General features: G+C 44.6%; 1 protein-coding gene across 1 annotated transcript in view; it reads left to right on the top strand.

Annotated features, from left to right (window-relative positions):
- LOC143283195 (androglobin-like) overlaps positions 1 to 16,377 on the top strand; it is a 200,635-nt gene that overhangs the window by 17,167 nt on the left and 167,091 nt on the right. Inside the window, exons 4-7 of the mRNA XM_076589370.1 lie at positions 4,890 to 4,985; positions 6,479 to 6,617; positions 7,332 to 7,458; positions 14,688 to 14,815. Of these exons, the coding sequence (XP_076445485.1) occupies positions 4,890 to 4,985; positions 6,479 to 6,617; positions 7,332 to 7,458; positions 14,688 to 14,815 (490 nt within the window). The remainder of the gene's footprint in view (positions 1 to 4,889; positions 4,986 to 6,478; positions 6,618 to 7,331; positions 7,459 to 14,687; positions 14,816 to 16,377) is intronic.

Genomic DNA, 16,377 nt, shown 5'->3' on the forward strand with positions numbered 1-16,377 from the left:
CACACCCCGTCCCCCACACCCCGTCCCGTCCCCCACACCCCGTCCCCCACACCCCGTCCCGTCCCTCACACCCCGTCCCCCACACCCCGTCCCGTCCCCACACCCCGTCCCTCACACCCCGTCCCGTCCCCCACATCCCCGTCCGTCCCTCCACACCCCGTCCCCACACCCCGTCCCTCCCCTCACACCCCGTCCCGTCCCTCACACCCCGTCCCCACACCCCGTCCCGTCCCCACACCCCGTCCCCCACATCCCCGTCCCTCACACCCCGTCCCCACACCCCGTCCCGTCCCCCACACCCCGTCCCCCACACCCCGTCCCGTCCCTCACACCCCGTCCCCCACACCCCGTCCCTCCCTCACACCCCGTCCTCCTCACACCCGTCCCCCACACCCGTCCCTCACACCCCGTCCCCACACCCATCCCACACCCCGTCCCCCACACCCTGTCCCCACACCCCGTCCCCCACACCCCATCCCCACACCCCGTCCCCACACCCGTCCCCACCACCCGTCCCCCACACCCCGTCCCCCACACCCCGTCCCTCACACCTCATCCCTCACACCCCGTCCCACACCCGTCCCCACACCCGTCCCCCACACCCCGTCCCCCACACTCCATCCCCCACACCCCGTCCCCCACACCCCATCCCCCACACCCCGTCCCCCACACCCCGTCCCCCACACTCCATCCCCCACACCCCGTCCCTCACACCCCGTCCCCCACACCCCATCCCCCAAACCCCGTCCCCCACACTCCATCCCCCACAAGCCGTCCCTCACACCCCGTCCCCCATACCCCGTCCCCCACACCCCATCCCCCACACCCCGTCCCTCACACCCCATCCCCCACAACCCGTCCCCCACACCCCGTCCCCCACACTCCATCCCCCACAACCCGTCCCTCACACCCCATCCCCCAAACCCCTGCCCTCCTCCCCTGCCTCACACTCCCACCTGTCTACCTCCTCACTCACACTGTATTGTAGGGAAGGAAGGAATTTCTGTTTAATGTCCCGTGACACATATCGGTGATTGAAGACATTTTGTAAAAATATTTATGAATACATCTGAGTATTATCGGTTAGAAGGGGTGGGAGATGTGGATGAATGGAGGGTTTGGGGAAACTGGGCAAATGACGGTAAAAATGTGGGTGAAATTTGAAAGAAAAACAAAACAAACAAACAAACAAATAAACAAAAAAAACCCTCTAAATACAGTTACAGGAAATTACTTAAAGGACTTCATAAAAGAGAAGTCGTTAAACTGACAAGCGAAACAACTGATAATGAATGCAAAAAGTCAAAAACATCAACGTTCTCAGTCACTTGTGAAGACACACTTTCGTGTACAAAAGGCTTCATCAAGCTACAGTGAAAAATTATATGCTCAATTGTCAGGTTATTAAAGCATGTACACTTGACATTAGAACAATACTTGGTCCGTAATGAATTTGATAATAGTCTGAGAGCTAAGCTCAGAATTGGTATTGTATTGTATAGCATTGTATTGCATTGCATTGTATTGCATTGCATTGCATTGTATTGTATTGTAAGAGGCTGAAATGGACAGAGTGGCCAAGCATGAAGCTGATACAACATTAACGAATAGACTTCGAAGAGCCTCGACTTCGACTGAACCAATGAATGCTCGACTTATAGTTCATTGTAATGTGCGCTTTGTGTATTGTTAGAATCTCAGATTCTTGAAAATTTGGAAGATACTCATTAAATCCAGAGCGTCACGTTATCAGTAAAGTACGGTACTTCTCTCGTTTTGTCGTTAAGTTCCTCATCAGTAAAGTACGCTACTTCTCTTGTTTTGTCGTTAAGTTCCTCATCAGTAAAGTACGGTACTTCTCTCGTTTTGTCGTTAAGTTCCTCATCAGTAAAGTACGGTACTTGTCTTGTTTTGTCGTTTAGTTCCTCATCAGTAAAGTACGGTACTTCTCTCGTTTTGTCGTTAAGTTCCTCATCAGTAAAGTACGGTACTTCTCTCGTTTTGTCGTTAAGTTCCTCATCAGTAAAGTACGGTACTTGTCTTGTTTTGTCGTTAAGTTCCTCATCAGTAAAGTACGGTACTTCTCTCGTTTTGTCGTTAAGTTCCTCATCAGTAAAGTACGGTACTTCTCTAGTTTTGTCGTTAAGTTCCTCATCAGTAAAGTACGGTACTTGTCTTGTTTTGTCGTTAAGTTCCTCATCAGTAAAGTACGCTACTTCTCTCGTTTTGTCGTTAAGTTCCTCATCAGTAAAGTACGGTACTTGTCTTGTTTTGTCGTTAAGTTCCTCATCAGTAAAGTACGGTACTTGTCTTGTTTTGTCGTTAAGTTCCTCATCAGTAAAGTACGGTACTTGTCTTGTTTTGTCGTTAAGTTCCTCATCAGTAAAGTACGGTACTTCTCTCGTTTTGTCGTTAAGTTCCTCATCAGTAAAGTACGGTACTTCTCTTGTTTTGTCGTTAAGTTCCTCATCAGTAAAGTACGGTACTTCTCTCGTTTTGTCGTTAAGTTCCTCATCAGTAAAGTACGGTACTTCTCTCGTTTTGTCGTTAAGTTCCTCATCAGTAAAGTACGGTACTTCTCTCGTTTTGTCGTTAAGTTCCTCATCAGTAAAGTACGGTACTTGTCTTGTTTTGTCGTTAAGTTCCTCATCAGTAAAGTACGCTACTTCTCTCGTTTTGTCGTTAAGTTCCTCATCAGTAAAGTACGGTACTTGTCTTGTTTTGTCGTTTAGTTCCTCATCAGTAAAGTACGGTACTTGTCTTGTTTTGTCGTTAAGTTCCTCATCAGTAAAGTACGGTACTTCTCTCGTTTTGTCGTTAAGTTCCTCATCAGTAAAGTACGGTACTTGTCTTGTTTTGTCGTTAAGTTCCTCATCAGTAAAGTACGGTACTTGTCTTGTTTTGTCGTTAAGTTCCTCATCAGTAAAGTACGGTACTTCTCTTGTTTTGTCGTTAAGTTCCTCATCAGTAAAGTACGCTACTTCTCTTGTTTTGTCGTTAAGTTCCTCATCAGTAAAGTACGGTACTTGTCTTGTTTTGTCGTTAAGTTCCTCATCAGTAAAGTACGGTACTTGTCTTGTTTTGTCGTTAAGTTCCTCATCAGTAAAGTACGCTACTTCTCTCGTTTTGTCGTTAAGTTCCTCATCAGTAAAGTACGGTACTTGTCTTGTTTTGTCGTTAAGTTCCTCATCAGTAAAGTACGGTACTTGTCTTGTTTTGTCGTTTAGTTCCTCATCAGTAAAGTACGGTACTTGTCTTGTTTTGTCGTTAAGTTCCTCATCAGTAAAGTACGCTACTTCTCTCGTTTTGTCGTTAAGTTCCTCATCAGTAAAGTACGGTACTTGTCTTGTTTTGTCGTTAAGTTCCTCATCAGTAAAGTACGGTACTTCTCTTGTTTTGTCGTTAAGTTCCTCATCAGTAAAGTACGGTACTTGTCTTGTTTTGTCGTTTAGTTCCTCATCAGTAAAGTACGGTACTTGTCTTGTTTTGTCGTTAAGTTCCTCATCAGTAAAGTACGGTACTTGTCTTGTTTTGTCGTTAAGTTCCTCATCAGTAAAGTACGCTACTTCTCTCGTTTTGTCGTTAAGTTCCTCATCAGTAAAGTACGGTACTTGTCTTGTTTTGTCGTTTAGTTCCTCATCAGTAAAGTACGCTACTTCTCTTGTTTTGTCGTTTAGTTCCTCAAAATGATTCTGTTTTTCTCTGTCTCTCTCTTTTTTCTGTCTCTTTTCTCTTTTACATGACCATATGCACAAACATATGTAATTGCACACATAAAACATTGCTCTCTCTCTCTCTCTCTCTCTCTCTCTCTCTCTCTCTGTGTGTCTGTCTGCCTGCCTGTGTGTGTGTGTGTGTGTGTGTGTGTGTGTGTGTGTGTGTGTGTGTGTGTGTGTGTGGATGTACTTATAATAACGCGACATTGAATCTCCTCTCTCTCTCTCTCTCTTTCTCTCTCTCTCTCTCTCTCTCTCTCTCCCTCCCTAACTCCCTCTCTCTCCCTCTGTGTGTGTGTGTGTGTGTGTGTGTGTGTGTGTGTGTGTGTGTGTTTGTGTCTCTGTAAGGAAGTAAAGAAGGATGATAGTTTTTTTTCAGAGAATTGTGCAAAGGCATCATCACTAAAATGCACAATGCCCATAAACGACCAACAAAATCATTGGATATATTTGGCATGTAGTCTATGGTCTACCTGATCTTATCATGAGAATCTAAGAGTTTATGAATGGAGCAGTGATATCATTTGGAGAGGAAAAAAACCCTGGTGTTTTTGATGAAGATTGTACGTTTTCACTGATTCTAACAATATGTAGTTGTGTGTGTGTGTGTGTGTGTGTTCGTGAAGAAAATATAGTGTTAATACAGAGCTTGGAATAGGTTTGAATATTACAGTCAGTGGTTTTAGTAGTGTGCACACCTCAGGTGATCCAGTCGACATAAAAGACGACATCATAATGCTAACTGTACATGGTGAGAAAACGCATCTGATCTGCTTATCATAATTTTGTCGAAAGAACTGGCCTTGTCTGGAGTAATTACTGGTTATGCCTTTGGAGTGTGTCTTCTCTGTGAACACCTACAACATGCACAACCCATTCTTTACTGTGTATGCCTTTGGAATGCGTCTTCTCCGTGAACACCTACAACATGCACAACCCATTCTTTTAGAAGACCGGGAAAGTCCAGATTTCACCAGTTGATGTACATTGATACTGCTGTATGTACTGTCTCATGTATGGAACCAAGTTGTGGTGTCCCGTGTCTTGTCTCTGACCAGGAGCACAGCTGGGTTCTGATGATTGTACATGGAGGTGACAGTTCTGTTGTGCTTCGGTTAGAGAGATTTAGGATGATTGTACGTGGAGGTGACAGTGTTGGTATTGGTCTGGCAGCACCCCAGCCTCCTATTCTGCTGCCCAAGAGCTGCACCAGTACTACAGCCTGCTGAAGACCCACAACATCCCCATGTGTGGAATCCCTGACAATAGGCAAGCCCCTATCACCCCCATTACCCTGGGGCCTGAATTCTCACATTTGTTTGAGCTTTTCATGCTATGTTGAATTGGATTTTGTTCAGTACCATCTGAAAAGTCAAGATGGTTTTCTTTCTGGTGTTTGATACGTTAAGTTTGAATTTGTTTTGTCTCTTACCAGGGCTTTTAGACCTTTTTTAGTTGAGTTTGAGTTGGGTTTTGTTGTGCATGGCATGCCTTTTTATCTGTCAGTAGAAATTCCATCGCTAATGAAAACTTTGCCTTCAGTGGACGCGAATAAGCACTTAGATGGGACTATTTCTTTAATATACAGATTTCCAAAAATTGCATTGTGGCGTATCCTTTTTCTCTTTGTTTTACTTTGTTCGGTATCAAGAGATGCACTCCTGCTTACCAGTCCCTGGAACCCGACCTCAAATATTTCAATATTAAAAAAAACATAATCATTTTCTCCCACTTATGTTAGTAGCACATCCGGTTGATGGCGAAAAAACTGAAGCACAACTGTTCAAGTGTAATCTTTCCAAGACACAGCACCCACTTCTGTCCGTGTAGGTCAGACCGACCTTCCCTTTGCTGATCACACACACACACAATCTTAGTCTCACTCTTTATAGTGATGTGTTTAAGGACAAACATGTTTTCGATATGTACATGCATACAGAGGACCCCGCCACATTGCTCCCATTCGTCACTTCCTGTCTGTATATGCAACCACAACTATTTGTTTTTGTCTTCTCAAAACTAGATTATTGTAATTTTGTAATTCTCTGCTTGCTGGTTCTCCACAGTATACTATTCATAAACTCCAAAATGTCCAAACTCAGCGCCTGTCTGGTATTGAAACCCCCGAAGAGTGACTCTTCTGAAACAACTCCACTGGTTGCCGATGCAGTCGAGGATTGAATATAAACTCTCCATACATTGCTATCATGCTTTCTCTGGTTCTTCATCTATCTTTCTGATTCCCTTACTGTATACATTCGAACCAGACAAATACGTTCATCATCACAGTCGCATTTTCCAAATTCCCACTGTTATGACTGAGCCCTTCAGTCAAAGATCCTTTGCATTCACTGCCCACGTTCAGTGGAACTCCTGATATAAGATACTCCCTGACCATTTCCAGCTTCAGAACCAGTCTTAAAATCCAAACTGCCTTCAGTCGATCTCCTGGTACCTTCTGGCTAGAATTGGATTACAGTGGAATGTGTCTAGCCCCAGTTATATCACCACTCTCTCGGCCAAGAGGGCTTCAGGACAGTCGGCGTTGGAATGGTCCTCAAAAGCCAGCTAACCCCCAAGGTTTCAATACAAGAGCCAATGCAGTATCGTCTACTTGTTTGAGAGTCATAGTTCTTCACAAAAGACTAAGCTGTGAATAAATTCCCATTGCTGTGGGGAAACCAATGATCATGCAGCTCTTAGTTTGCTGTTGACCCAACTGTAAGCTGATACCAGTATCTGCTACACGTACTGTTCTGCAGACACAGTCATCTGGGCGAGACGTGGCAGCTGCTGAAAACACTGCTGCCGGAATTTAAGCTGCCGGAACCGGAACCAGAGAAGACTGAAGAGGGTGGTGCCACAGACACCAACACCCAGAGCGCCCCTCCCTCCAACAATGTGAGCACTCACAAGTCTCTCTGACTCTGTCGCTGTCTCTCTCCTCTTCCCCCCCGCTGTGTCTCGTTTGCTGTCTTAGCTGTCTCTCCCACAACCCCCTTCTATTTGTTTGTCTTTCTCCTCCCTCCTCGCTGACTCTCTCTCTCCTGCATTGATGCTAAATATAGACAAATATTTGGCACCTCTTACGACCAAATTTCGGATGTCGGGTTTTGCTGCCCATCGTAACCAAAACAGAAAATGTCTTAATGATTTAAGTTGCACATTATGGACTGTTATCTGAAAAAGAAAATATTGTTAAGATTGAAATCCTTTGTCCCTTCTATATGTAGCTTATTTCTTTAAATAGAATTCTATCTGTTGCAAGGGAAAATAACTTGTCTATCGCTGGTGAGAAATGGTTTGGCGATGTGGGTAAGCGTGTTTCCTCGAATGGGCTGTGTTTGTTTGTTTGTTTGTTTACTTTCTGACATCACTCCTTTTGTCTGTTTTATGTGTGAAAAAGAAGCATACGTATGATGTTTTCAATTCACCAAGGGCTACATGAAATAAAACAAAGAAGTTGAAGCGTATGTAAGGATGACACTTCGAAGGCTATGGTGCTTGTGCGATGCAAATGTTTCGACGTCACAACGACCAATTGAGCTTCCTATAGGAATAATGTACATGGAATAAACTTGACGTGCCGTGTTTGATATGTGGTGAGCGTGACAGGCGGTGATAGGAGACAAGGTGGACGTAGTGGTGTCGCCCTCCAAAGAGATCACTCGCAGTCCCAGTCGCCGGGCAGAGAGCCGAGGCAGCATCAAGGAGAAAGGCCACAAGAATCTTCATCATCACGGTAGATGTTCGTGTAGGGACTGCGCTCTGTATGGCTGGGTCTGGGTTTGTCTGCCAGCCTGTCCTGTCTTTCTGGGTCTGGGTCTGTCTGTCTTGCTGTCTGTCTGTCAGCCTGTCGTCTGGGTCTGTCTGTCTTGCTGTCTGTCTGTCAGCCTGTCCTCTGGGTCTGGGTCTGTCTGTCTTGCTGTCTGTCTGTCAGCCTGTCGTCTGGGTCTGGGTCTGTTTGTCTTGCTGTCTGTCAGCCTGTACTCTGGGTCTGGGTCTGTCTGTCTTGCTGTCTGTCTGTCAGCCTGTACTCTGGGTCTGGGTCTGTCTGTCTTGCTGTCTGTCTGTCAGCCTGTACTCTGGGTCTGGGTCTGTCTGTCTTGCTGTCTGTCTGTCAGCCTGTACTCTGGGTCTGGGTCTGTCTGTCTTGCTGTCTGTCTGTCAGCCTGTACTCTGGGTCTGGGTCTGTCTGTCTTGCTGTCTGTCTGTCAGCCTGTCCTCTGGGTCTGGGTCTGTTTGTCTTGCTGTCTGTCAGCCTGTACTCTGGGTCTGGGTCTGTCTGTCTTGTGTCTGTCTGTCAGCCTGTACTCTGGGTCTGGGTCTGTCTGTCTTGCTGTCTGTCTGTCAGCCTGTACTCTGGGTCTGGGTCTGTCTGTCTTGCTGTCTGTCTGTCAGCCTGTCCTCTGGGTCTGGGTCTGTTTGTCTTGCTGTCTGTCAGCCTGTACTCTGGGTCTGGGTCTGTCTGTCTTGCTGTCTGTCTGTCAGCCTGTCTTTCTGGGTCTGGGTCTGTTTGTCTTGCTGTCTGTCAGCCTGTACTCTGGGTCTGGGTCTGTCTGTCTTGCTGTCTGTCTGTCAGCCTGTACTCTGGGTCTGGGTCTGTCTGTCTTGCTGTCTGTCTGTCAGCCTGTCGTCTGGGTCTGGGTCTGTCTGTCTTGCTGGGTCTGTTTGTCTTGCTGTCTGTCAGCCTGTCGTCTGGGTCTGGGTCTGTTTGTCTTGCTGTCTGTCAGCCTGTACTCTGGGTCTGGGTCTGTCTGTCTTGCTGTCTGTCTGTCAGCCTGTACTCTGGGTCTGGGTCTGTCTGTCTTGCTGTCTGTCTGTCAGCCTGTACTCTGGGTCTGGGTCTGTCTGTCTTGCTGTCTGTCTGTCAGCCTGTACTCTGGGTCTGGGTCTGTCTGTCTTGCTGTCTGTCTGTCAGCCTGTCCTCTGGGTCTGGGTCTGTTTGTCTTGCTGTCTGTCAGCCTGTACTCTGGGTCTGGGTCTGTCTGTCTTGCTGTCTGTCTGTCAGCCTGTCTTTCTGGGTCTGGGTCTGTTTGTCTTGCTGTCTGTCAGCCTGTACTCTGGGTCTGGGTCTGTCTGTCTTGCTGCCTGTCTGTCAGCCTGTACTCTGGGTCTGGGTCTGTCTGTCTTGCTGTCTGTCTGTCAGCCTGTACTCTGGGTCTGGGTCTGTCTGTCTTGCTGTCTGTCTGTCAGCCTGTACTCTGGGTCTGGGTCTGTCTGTCTTGCTGCCTGTCTGCCAGCCTGTCCTGTTTTTCTGGCATTAATGTTGCTGTTTTCTCCATGTTCATGCTTTTGTTCTTTCTTAGTGGTGACGATCTAGGATTTTGGTTGTCATTTTGATGTGGACAGAGGATATGTATGTTGGGTGTTTTTTTTCACGCGCGCGCGCGCGCGCGCGCGTGTGTGTGTGTGTGTGTGTGTGTGTGTGTGTGTGTGTGTGTGTGTGTGTGTAGGTACCTAATAGAAAAAAGTGGTAAAATGATAATTATTGATGAGATCTTTCAGACCATCTAATTCATAAAAAAATGTTGGCGATGGTTCTTTGATTCATGGTCTGGCAGTCATTTAGAAAAAAAGAAATCCCGATAAACAATGAATTCCTGCTAGGGTTTCTTTTTTTCTTCTCAATTTTTGACATAAAACGAACACATGCATAGAGGCAGAAAAAAATGGTACAAAAGAGACGAAACACCAATAACAGAAAAAAGCGACGAGTCTCCCCCACCCCATCCCCCTGAAAACTATATTATAACATAAAGTCATCGTGTTCTGAAGTGTACTGATGCAGATAATGAACTAGTACATCAGTTGAACCCCGAACGTATCAGTTTGCACCATCATAACGTACCTCATGTCAGGGAGTATTGACATCTTGACTTTTATCATCTTGGTTACTTGTTACCATTTACAGCATTCTTTGTGTGGGGGATTTTTGTTGTTGTTGTTGTTTGTTTTTTGTTTTTTTTGTTTTTTTGTTTGTTTGTTTTTGTTGGTTTTGCTTTCTTTTTTTTCTTAAAAAAAATAAATATAACGTTTCTTCTCGTTTCTTCTTCTGTGATTGTTTCTGTCTGTCGTCGCTTCCCGTTCTTATGTTTCACTGTTTGACCCAAAGTCTGGATGTGATTGTTTCTGTCTGTCGTCGCTTCCCGTTCTTATGTTTCACTGTTTGACCCAAAGTCTGGATGTGATTGTTTCTGTCTGTCGTCGCTTCCCGTTCTTATGTTTCACTGTTTGACCCAAAGTCTGGATGTGATTGTTTCTGTCTGTCGTCGCTTCCCGTTCTTATGTTTCACTGTTTGACCCAAAGTCTGGATGTGATTGTTTCTGTCTGTCGTCGCTTCCCGTTCTTATGTTTCACTGACCCAAAGTCTGGATGTGATTGTTTCTGTCTGTCGTCGCTTCCCGTTCTTATGTTTCACTGACCCAAAGTCTGGATGTGATGGTGTCCCCCTACAAAACAGAGAAGGGTGGCAGAGACTCCAAAGAGGACAAGAAGGACAAGAAAGAAAGAGACAAGGACAAGGACAAACGTGAGTGAGGGAGAGAGAGCATAGGATGATGTTAGCAGCGTTAGATGTCAGGGGAGAAGTCTGTTCGTGTCTGTACACTCTATTTGGTTTTGTTTGTCTGTCTGTATATGTTCCGACCACTATTTCAACTTGCATTGAAGAAATGTGTCTGTGTTTCTGTGTTGAATCTTATCACTATTTAAACTTACATTGAAGAAATGTGTCTGTGTGTGTATGTGTGAGGGGCGGGGGATAGGAGGATAGGGGGCAGGGAGTTTTAAAGAGCCAGGAGTGGAATAGACGTTTTTAATGTCATGAAAAATGCATGGTGTGCATTTCTTCTTCGTCCTCTTCCTTTTCTGCGTTCGTGGACTGCAACTCCCAAGTTCACTCGTATGTACACGAGTGAGCTTTTACGTATATAACCGTTTTTACCCCGCCGTGTAGGCAGCCATACTCCGTTTTCGGGGGTGTGCATATGCTCGGTAGGTTCTTGTTTCCAAAACCCACCGAACGCAGACATGGATTACAGAATCTTTAACGTGCGTATTTTACCTACTGCTTGCGTATACACAGGAAGGGGGTTCAGGTACTAGCAGGTTTGCACATATGTTGACCTGGGAGATCGGAAAAATCTCCACCCTTTACCCACCTGGCGCCGTTACCTAGATTCGAACCCTGGACCCTGAGATTGAAACTCAACACTTTAACCACTCGGCTATTGCGCCCGTCAGCATTTAAGTTCCATTCCTATGCTCAGGTAAGTGTGTGTGTGTGTGTGTGTGTGTGTGTGTGTGTGTACAGAGATAGTTATATACAAAGAGACACTGACACTGACACTCTTCAATCGGCAAATATCGTTTTACAGCTCTACTGCCAAGGGGAATAATTCCTCTTGTGTGATCGACAAATGAAAAGAAAGCGAGAAACGATAAAGAGGAAAAAAAAACCCAAAAAACCAACCAAACTTGACAACACACTGTCCATGCAAATAATTATCAGTCAGACATGTCAATCCTGCTACTGTCAACTGCGGCACATCAGTGCCGTCCAGAAATATCTGTCCATTGACGCAACATCTAGGCTTGTCGTTTCTCTCATTCTCTCTCACCTTGACTACTGTAACTCTCTATTGTCTGGTTTGCCTGCTTCATCCATTCAGTCCCTTCAGCGCATACAAAACTCTGCTGCCCGACTTGTCCTCAGAAAGAAAAGATCTGAGCACATCACTCCTCTTTTGCAACATCTCCACTGGCTCCCTGTCTCACACCGAATAAAGTACAAGATCAGCACTCTATGCTACAAATGTATTCACAAATCAGCCACTTCCTATCTCTGTGGATGCCTACACCTCTACACTCCATCTCGCTCACTACGATCAGCTTCGGATCCACTCCATTTACGCATACCCAGATTCAAACTCTCGACTGTTGGCCACCGTTCTTTCTCTGTCTCTGGACCTTGCAATTGGAATGAACTTCCTCTTTCGCTTCGTCAAGTCTCCACACTCAGCTCTTCCAAGTCTGGCCTTAAAACCCACCTCTTCCCAAAATAGCCTCCCTTCCCTGCTTCTTCCTTGTCTTCAGTTTCTCCAGTTTTAGAGTTATGCGTGCGTGAGAATGACTGGTGCGAAAGAGCTTAGATATGTCTATGCACAAGATTCAGCGCTATATAAATACCATTATTATTATTATAGTACACCGTCAAAAACACATAAACATCGTACAATCTCACACATGACATCAATCAATGTTCTGAATGTAACAGAATTTTTTTTTTTTACTTAAATTCGTAGGCCTGTGTTATTTTCAACTCGCACTCCATCCGAACCAAAAAAGCAAAACACGAACGCGAATCAAGTTGTTTTTTTTAGAAGAACGCAAACTCACATTTTCTTTTTACTTTTTAACTTAATGATATTAATAGACATATAATCAAAGAAAGAAAAGTGTTCATTTCTCAACTCACTTAAAATATAAATTCGTTATCCCAACTCAGTCCAAAAAATAAATTCGTTATCCCAACTCACTCAAAAAATAAATTCCTTTTTTTCAACTCACTCAAAAAAATAAATTCGTTTTTTTTCCCAACGCAGTGAAAAATTAATAAACAAAAAGTAACTTCACACACACTACAGTGACGGCTGCCCACATCTTAGGCGCCGACACCCCCCCCCCCCCCCCGCCCCCCCCCCCCCCCCCCCCCCCCCCACGGACGCCGTGGAACACTGGGCACCACACCGATGGGTGGTCCGCCGTTGCAAGTAGTTTTTGGCATGGCCGCTCTCCCTCAGCAGGTAGTCTTTCCCCCGGGACGTTAGTGGACCAGCGTCTCCCTGATCTCTAGTATGCCTCGATGCTGTTCACAACGGGAATGCTTCTGGCCCACAAGTCAAACAGCAATGACTGGCATCAGCAAAAATAAGCCAGTTCAGGGAAACGGAACTGGCCTAATGTTAACAATAAAAACTATTAACAGTTTTAGAAAACGGCATTTACATGCTTCACAATATATCGCACAACAGAACATCGGATGGGAACCTTATGTTCCTGCGTGAAAAAGTGTCCGCATTTTCAAGTAGACATAAAAATCAACACACACACACAAAATACCATATAAAAAATTGTCACCGACAACACATGTACAAAGCGATTTGTTACACTGTACTACTCATGTATGACAGTCAATTATCGACATAAAGAAAACAAAACAAAAACGGACATTCCGACCATCCAACTGTATAGCTGAACTTATTTATCTGTCTTACGTTGTCTTGTGTTCATTTATATCATATTACGATCACATTAACATTGTACTGAGTTTAATCTTTTCATTTTGATATTTCATGCCTCTGCAAAATATTTTGCGAGTGGAAATATAACGTCTTCACTATCTGATTTAGAAATAGCCACTATATCACGTCTACATCCAAACGAATGTGTAAAACGTTTATATTTATTTCCAATGGTTTCATATTCCTTACAATCGAAGACAAAAATGAACCTTAGTTTCAGAATTTCGGTGACACATTTGACATAAATCATTATTCTCACTGTTTTCCTGGAACCATGTTTTATTTGCATTCAGCCCAAGACTTCTTGATCCAAATCAAGCCAGAAGACATCCTTGCCAGTTTGCAATCATTGAAATTTATTTTTCAGCTTGGAAAAGTTTTTAAAATGAGAAATACTAACTATATTCTGTATTTTCTGCTATGTCTCAGTGCACGTTTTGTATATATTCGTCAATAAAGCGGTCTTTAAATTCTGAAATAAATGCAGTGTCACTCCCTACTTCTTGGCTGAGCTATACGGTTCCAAAACAGTTTTCCATTAGTACTTATTTTTTACTCTGTCTATCCAATTTTCTTGTCCTTCTTCATGTTGCTGAAATAACACACATATATATATATATAGAAAGAGAGAGAGAGAGCTCTTTCGATTTTTCACTGACGTGTTGACGGGAATTTGCACACCTCAGTTTAGTAATTTTGTCCGCTGAAGCCGAAATATTAGGAAACCGTATTGGACTTAGTGGCTTCTCTCTCTCTCTCCCTCTCTCTCTCTCCCTCTCTCTCTCTCTCTCTCTCTCTCTCTCTCTCTCTCTCTCTCTCTCTCAGGAGCCAGGTGGCAGAATGGATAAGACGCTTCTCTGCCAATACAGTGTTGGAGAGGGTGTGGGTTTGATACCCACTATCGCCCTTTCTCGCACGTTTGACTGGAAATTCGGATGAGACGAAAAACCAAGGGGTCCCGTGTGCAGCACGCGCTTGGCGCACTGAAAAGTACCCATGGCAACAATAGTATTGTTCTCTGACAAAATGATGTAAACGAAACTCATCTCTGATCTGCATGCACTCAAGGTCTGACAAGCGCACTGGATTATGTTGCTGTCAGGCATCTGCCCAGTAGATCAGGTGCAGCGTATAAGGATATCTCCGAGCGCAGTGACGCCTCCTGGAGAAATTGAAACTCTCCCTCTGTGTGTGTCTGTGTCTGTCTGTGTGTCTGTGTCTGTGTGTGCGTAATGTCTATCTAATGTTGTGAAGAACGTGTGGAATGCATGTGAGCATGTGGTGTTGACCGGTGACCAAAGCACGTGTGGCACTGCTATGCTGTGTGCACTGTTATGCTGTGTGCAGACAAAACAGACAAAGACAAGACGTGTGGTGTTGACCAGTGTTATGCTGTGTGCAGACAAAACAAAGACAAGACGTGTGGTGTTGACCAGTGCTATGCTGTGTGCAGACAAAACAGACAAAGACAAGACGTGTGGTGTTGACCAGTGCTATGCTGTGTGCAGACAAAACAAAGACAAGACGTGTGGTGTTGACCAGTGCTATGCTGTGTGCAGACAAAACAGACAAAGACAAGACGTGTGGTGTTGACCAGTGCTATGCTGTGTGCAGACAAAACAAAGACAAGACGTGTGGTGTTGACCAGTGCTATGCTGTGTGCAGACAAAACAGACAAAGACAAGACGTGTGTGGAGGAACCTCCAGTCATTCCAGAGAAGCCGGAAGTGGTGATATTCGCCATGTTTGGGGGATTCGACATGCCCCTCAAGGTGTCACAACTTAAACTCATGGTGGGTGCTTTTGATCTGCTGTTGTTGTTGATGGTTTGGTTTTTTGGCTCCTTATTTTTTTAGTTGTAATGGTCAATCAATCAATCAATCAATCAAAAACACTTTATTAATCCACATGGAAATTAAGTTGTGCAATCACAGGCTCATTGTAAACACTGGCATAAAATCATGCGCAACATAAGAAGAGATTAAAACTAGTCAAATAAGAATTCCCAATAGCTGACGATATACTAACCCCCACCCCACCCCCCCACCCCAACCCCCACCCCCACACACACACACATACTCATGTTAAGACAATAGGGTATTGCACAACAATATTAACAAATGAAACATCCAACAAAAAAAAGGGTATAAGATTACTAAAAATGACATGCGCGCACGCACGCACACACACCCACACACACATACACACACATGCACACACACACACACACACACACACACACACACACACACACACACACGTTAAGACCATAAGGTAATGTACAACAATACATAAATAAAAACATCAAGGGAATAAATCGCAAAAATAAGTAAAATGCATACACACACACACACACACACACACACACACACACACACAAACAAACAACGTATGCATGCACATAACATATGTCACGCCAATAAGATTAGAACATTAACATTAAGATACATGAAATCCAAGTAAAATAAGAAAATATTAAAAAATCACTTCCGATCACACACACACAAAAATGCTTGCTTGCCCGTGCTCACCCGCTCAGTCCCACATGCACGCATAATGTCTGCTCCCATACACTCGTCTGCTGGTGAAGTTCAGGTGTTGCTGTGGCGAGTGGGCTTGGGGGGTGGGAGGGTTCACTTAGTGTATTGGATGTTTTGATTGTGTGCGCGAATGGCTGTAGGAATAAATGAATTAATGTATCGAGATGTTCTTGCGCGTGGAGCTCTAAACCTACCACTTATGTCTGACCTTCTGCTATTAATGTCATCATGTAGTGGGTGGCTTACGTCGGTCAAAATTGTTATTAGTCTGTCAGTCAGTTTTCTATTGTGCATGTCACTAAAGGTGTCTTGTCTTGTACCCACCACCCCACCCGCTTTCCTAATGACTTTTTCCAACCTGTCTTTGTCATGTTTGGTCAGGTTTCCCCCCCAGCACACGGCTCCGTATGTTAAAACACTACAGACAACAGATGTGTGGTATCGTGGTGGGATACCATATACTGCATACATGCCCATAAAGTCTGTTCTGCTGTTGCCATGGTTAGGACAAGATCGGCAAGATACACAGAATGACATTCCCTCTCTCCTTGCTATTGCTTTTGATTTTGGTTATTATTATCATTATCATTAGTATATTTTTTTTTATAAAAGAAGGAATTACGTGTGCGCCATGAAGGCTTTGCATCTCTATCTGTTTGTCTGTCTGTCTGTTCTCTCTCTCTCTGTCTGTCTGTCTGTATGTATGTCTTGAGAATATTTTGAAACTAAAATATGTCAACGATGCGCCAATACCAGGTGTGTGTGTGTGTGTGTGTGTGTGTGTGTGTGTGTGTGTGTGTGTGTGTGTGTGTGTG

This window comes from Babylonia areolata, chromosome 6 (assembly GCF_041734735.1).
Source record: "Babylonia areolata isolate BAREFJ2019XMU chromosome 6, ASM4173473v1, whole genome shotgun sequence".
Lineage (NCBI taxonomy): Eukaryota > Metazoa > Mollusca > Gastropoda > Neogastropoda > Buccinidae > Babylonia > Babylonia areolata.